The 6,000-nt window shown below is 39.4% G+C and overlaps 1 protein-coding gene across 1 annotated transcript in view; it reads left to right on the top strand.

Annotated features, from left to right (window-relative positions):
* Positions 1–1,291: 1,291 nt before the first annotated feature.
* The window catches only part of UBAP2L (ubiquitin associated protein 2 like), a gene marked incomplete in the record, with an annotated part of 3,970,948 nt that continues 3,966,239 nt past the window's right edge, over positions 1,292–6,000 (top strand). Inside the window, 1 exon segment of the mRNA XM_044080639.1 lies at positions 1,292–1,444. Within this exon segment, the coding sequence (XP_043936574.1) occupies positions 1,355–1,444 (90 nt within the window).

Here is a 6,000-nt window from a genome sequence, read left to right as displayed (position 1 = left end):
AACAGCTTTCTTTCTAGCCATCACTTCAGCAAGAAGGGTGTCTGAATTACAGGCCCTCATGGCAGTGGAGCCTTTCATCATCTTTCATGTGGGCAGGGTGTCCCTCAGGACCAATCCCTCCTTTATGCCCAAGGTGGTATGCAGTGTGGCCCTTAATCAATCCATTCATTTGCCAACCTTCTTTTCTAATCCGCAGATCAAAGGGGAATGAATACTGCACTCCTTGGACGTGCACAGACAACTTATATTTTACTTGGACTGGACTAAGTCTCTCAGGAAATCTGAACAGCTGCTGGTTGCATTTGCTGCAGGGACGGAGGTGAAGGCCATTTCAAAGCAAACCATTTCTAAGTGGATAGGCCACTGCATTCATTTCTGCTATAAGCACCCTGGAAAACCTACCCCACAGGGGATAAGACCACATTCCACCACGGCTGCATCTACCGCTACAACCTTTCTCAGAGGTGTCCCTACCAGGGACATCCTAGAAGCTGCTACCATGAGTTCTGTATATACCTTCACCAAGTATTACCACTTGCCAATTTTTTTTCAAAATCCAGAGCTGGTTTTGCTACTGCTGTCTTGCATGGCCTTATAGCTGGTCCTAATGCTAATTGCCTCCTCCCTTCCTTAGCTTTGGGAATCTACCCGAATGTAATGACTATAACAGTGAAACACGATGAACATAGTACAGTTGTGTACACTTACCATAAATGTAGATGTTTGCGTGTATTCACTGTTGCAGTCCTGGTTACCCTCCCTCCAGCCCCCTGACTTCTATTGACTATACCTCTATTCTTGTTTACTATGCTTAAAGCTTTCTGGTGTATTTGCTTTTTGTTGGAGGTGTAACCTTGTATATAATTGCTTCCCATTGTGGAGGCACCTGACATCTGGGGCAAGAAAAACTGATGTAATGGTGTCGGCTGCATGCTTTATACCTCTGACGTCATGGAAGATGGGACAGCAACCGATGCAGGACCTAAGACTTTGATAATCAGGCCAACTGAAGGCCCATTTGCAAGCAGATATCCCAAATGTAATGACTGCAATAGTGAATACACTTGAACATCTACATTTATAAGTGTACACATCTGTAATTTTTTCTGAGTCTTTAACGTAGAGTGTGGATGCTGATGTTTTTTTTTTGTTGTAAACTGCCTCAATATTGACTTTTTCCATTTTCATCTGGTGCTCTGAAGAAAGGGTACTCTCTGTGGTGGTCCTTAATTAAGTTACCCAAATGCTTAGAAAGTAAGTAATAAAAGTTAAGCTTGCGGTACAGAATCAAATATATATGTATTTTACTTTTAGGTTTCTACCTTGTAAATACTGTTATTTGTATATACTGTAAATGATGACATCGGTGGGCACGAATCGAACCCGGGGAAACTGGGAGCAGACACAGACACAGAGCCAGATACAGCACAAACAGCGGCCACAGGTGAGATCATGCTAAGTACTACTGTGATATGTTTGCATTTTGTAAAGAATTTCTAACTCCAACCTTGTATTGTGAGCATCTAAAATAGTTCATTCTTGTGTATGTGTGCATACTTTTTAACGTTTAATAGAATCTTGAGTATGTAGTTATTTACAAATTTATACAGTTCATGGTTTGTCTCTGTTGTGTAGTATATACAAGTTTTTGCATGTGTATGTCATGCATGTATACATTAGTAAGGGGATTAGTAGTCTAGATGTGTGATTATTGACTTTAAATTGTGTTGATTGTTAGCATGTTTTGCGGTCTTTTTGGATTCTAGAAATTGGCAAAAACTGTATTTAGTGTTGTACAGTATTTCAAGATGGGACTTGTTGAACAAGAGTCGGTAGTACTTTTTGAAACCCACTTGAGATTAGGAATAGCATGCTTTATAAGCGAAGGTTTTGGATGCTTCCTTAACGTCTTGCTGTCAAGAAAAAACCCACTGAGGTAAAGCTAGTAAGCTACAAGCATTGCATGTTACTGCACATTATACAATGACTGACCATTAACATTGAAAAATTAACATGCTGATTGGTCAGCCCAGCCAGCATGCCCGTTGTAAATTGAGTTAATGGAAAAAAGTCTGATCACTCAGACTTCTAATAATATATGCAATAATATATGCTACAAAAATTCTACTAATCCTCTCTCCTGTACATTTGAAGTCTCTGGATTTCACTTTTTTAATTAAAAAAAAAAAAAAAAAAAAAAAAAAAAAAGCAACAGAGATCTTCCTTACTCCATTGATTCCTTTACACAGCACTGATGTACTGCGTAAGTGTGGGAACGCAAGTCCCATACACATGCGCAGTACATCAAGAAAGCCCCATGATACTGTTGAAAAATGTGGAAGAGCACCATGGCAGTGTTATACAAGGACATTATTTAAGAAAAGTAAGTTAATTTTTTCGTTAGTAATGTCATTGTGTAATAGCAGTAACCCCTGGCCAGGTGTGGGTAAAGCTGGATTTACCCACGGTTGGCTTTGTTTAGTCACTTGGGCTATGCCTTGTGACCAAACGACACCAACCGTGGGTAAATCCAGCATTGTCCACACCCAGCCATGGGTTACTGCTACACAAGTTTTTTTTAAGTGCTAGTGTAAATGGACTGCAAGGAGAAAGTTTAAGATACTACAGGGCTTGGTTTCTGTTTTTTTTTTTTAGTTCTTGAAGCTCTACTAAGCCTATGATAGTAATATTCTACTGTGTAATGAACCTTTAGATTTTAGTTAAATGTAACCTAGGATATGACATGGTCTGATCCCTCCACTTCAAAAATGTTGACTGAATGTTGTGTGCTGCAATTAACTCGACACAGGAAGCTTTCCCAGATTAATGTTCTGTTGCCTCCCTATCAAACTGCGTAGAGAAACAGTCTAAAACTATATTTTGTTTTTATTTTTAAACATATTTATTATTACTTAAGACATGGACACACATGCATCAGTAGAAAAGAAAACAAATCATATAAATATTTGTCATTTATGCATTATAGATTGTATGTTTCCTGAAGTTTTAGCAGTTAGCTCCATTATATAAATTTATCAGTTCTTGCCTTCCGTTAGTTATCACTCCTCTTACATAACGTTACTCTGCATGCATTGATGTTCATCATATTAATCACTGCTGCATTAGGCTTAACTGTATGGTTTGTTTGTTCTTGTCCAGGATATAACAGCTTGCCAGTTACCAAAACTTCAGGTCACCTTCCAGATGGCCAAACTGTCAGGCAGCTTGAGCTGACTAAAAGACAATTTGGATGCAAAGCCCTTCAGAGCTTTACTGTTGAACAGTACACAGCCCTGAGGCTTTTAAGGATCCACAGTAGACTTGTGTGTTTCTTTGCTGGGTAGATAAGTTCCTTTGTGGGGGGGGGGGGCTTCGTTTTCTTAATTTCTGTTGGTGTCATTACTTTCCTCTTCAGGAAAGTTATTTTAAAGTTAGGAATATTGTTATTTTAACCTGCTGTCTCAACACTGTAATGTACTTTTAAACAGAGCCCTTGTTTTTTTCTGTCAATTTAAAAGTAGTGAAAAGTAACTGAAAACATTTTTTTTCTGTGTTGAAATTGTTTGTTTTGTTTTGCTGGCACAGTGTTTTAAAGTGCTTTTTTCCATGATTTTTTTTTCTGTCAAAAAAGTAACTTTTGTGGTCCGGTAGTATTTCCCAGCAATTGCTTCTGGTCTTTCCCGGGAAAGAGTCAATTTTTGACCTGACCATTGAACAGACTGCTAGTCCCATGGCCGGTCCTTCTTCCAGCCACAAAAAGAAAAAGTTAAGCAAACAGATTTTGTCACCACAACAGGCAAGCAGTTTGCTTCAGCTGCAAGTGTGTGACTCTGCTGTGGCCATTTGTTGTACCTCAGACCACACATCTTTTACCCCATATCCCTCCAGTGTCACATGTGCGGCCACTACTGTCCGGGGGTTAGCCACGTCCTCTGCAGCTGTTTCAGTCTCCTCAGTGGTAAGGGAGAGCCACTGCTGTCGGCCATGGGAAAGGGGAACAGGGAAGTTTTCCTGTTGTGTCAGAATGCTATGCCCATCCCTGGTTATGTAGCTGCAGCCATTAATGACATAGTTGGCCCCATTTTTCTTGTCAAAAAGATACCGAAAACTAGGTTCATAGGTTCATAGGTTCATAGGTTCATACTAGGCTATCTGCCCAAGGGCATTTATAAGCCTAGCCCATAGTTATGTGGCTTTCGCCACCCCTTTAGTTTGAATAAAAACTATGCCTATCATTTTGCTGTGCCTCTAAGCATGTATATTCTGCTATTCAAATTTCATTAGATAGAAATTTACTGGGTTGGCTCAGGAATTTGTTCAGGCTGTTTTGATCCTTCTTGTGAAGTAGTTTTCTGGTAAAAGAAAGAGGGATTCTTTTTTTCCTGAAGAAATTCAAGATTCTGAATCTGAACATTGATCAAGTAGTATGTAGGTGCTGGTAAAGGTTTTTCCCCTTAGATTTTTGATTCAGACTGCGAAGAGAGCTCAGTCTCGATTCTCCCTTTTAAGGTTTCCATTTCTCTGAGACCTTTATTAGAATGTGTCAGTGTTTTTAGTGGGAGAACATTGAGGTTTCTCAGTCCCTCAAAAAATACTGTGAGTTGTTACAGAAGGATTTTCCAGAAACCACACCCATTTGTCCTGTCTGCTTTAGAGGATTTGTGTCTTACCGCCTGCAGTTTCCCGATGGTCAGCCAGCTGCTCAAAAAAAGACAGGATATATAAAGTTCCTCAGTCTTTTAAATTTATATACATTATTCCCAAACCTGTCCCAGCAGCTGTAGCTTTAGTTGATCACACTGCTTCTAAGCAGTTAGTTAATTCTAATCCTACTCTTTCTGATAAGGATGGGAAATTTATTGCTGACTGTGGGGATAAAGTGTATACTCTGACTCATGTTTAAGTTTGTTCTGATAAGTTGTGAAAGTATGTGAAGTTTTTATTTGCAATTGCATCATGTGAGGCAAAATCTGCTTTAAATAACTTTTAGTCTATTGCAAAGGTCAGTACTCAATGCTTGCAGTGTGTATGTGATTCTGATGCTTTTTCTGGAGCTATGGCCCCATGGCTGCATTCTCAGAACCTTCTGGATTATTTTAAAAAAAGATTTTAATTTCTCCTTTGGACAGAGATTCAGTATTTGGCCCTTCTGCTTCAGAGGTGATCTGAAAGTGGGAAGTTGATCTAGGAAATCTAAGATTTTTCAGCCTGCCTTTTCCAAATTGTCAAAGGGATTTTCTGTCTCATCCAGTTTTGGCAAAAACAGTCTCAACAAAATTCCGGTAAAGGGACATTTAAGAAATGGCAAGGATATTCCAAAAAAGAATCTCCTAAAACCAAGGGCAGTCCAAGTCTGAAGAAGTGTTCAAGAGACTATATGACCTCGTCCCACCTTGGCCCTTTATTCTTCCAGAAAGTCCAAATCTTCATTTTCTAATTTGGCAACAGATTGTTTCAAATAAATGGGTGTTTATAAAAGTTCATTAAGGCTACAGATGGCAGTGGGAGGAAATTCATCCTTTCCCCAGGGGTCATTACTCAACCCAACAGATCAGACTGTTTTGTTTTCCCCCTTTTCTTCATTACATGCTGCCCTAAAGAGTGATGGAACCAGTTCCTCCTTCCCAGGAGGGGGAAGGGTTTAGACAGTTTCTGGATATTTCTTTCCTAAACTTGTTTATGGTAATGTCCACATTCAGAATGTCATTTCACAACCTGTTACCTCCTCTCTTCCTCTTTCAAGTTTCCTGGTAACTCAAGACTTAAGATACTTATGTTCCTATTCACCGATCCTTTAGACATTCAAGGTTTTGTGTATCTAGATCACATTTTCAGTTCCCTGCCTTAACCCTTGGAGTATCCACTGCACCAAGAGTGTTCAGTAAGTGTTTAGCTTCAGTTATAACTTACTGCAGGCAACATGGTATCCACATTTTTCCATGTTTAGATGACTTGCTTAACTTTGCAGTCTTTTCAGAGAGTCAGTAATTCTCTCTCTCT

This window comes from Protopterus annectens, chromosome 8.part0 (genome assembly GCF_019279795.1).
Source record: "Protopterus annectens isolate FY-2018-M chromosome 8.part0, PAN1.0, whole genome shotgun sequence".
Classification (NCBI taxonomy): domain Eukaryota; kingdom Metazoa; phylum Chordata; order Ceratodontiformes; family Protopteridae; genus Protopterus; species Protopterus annectens.
The sequence above is the reverse complement of the archived record's forward strand: the minus strand, read 5'-3'. Positions and strand labels throughout refer to the sequence as shown.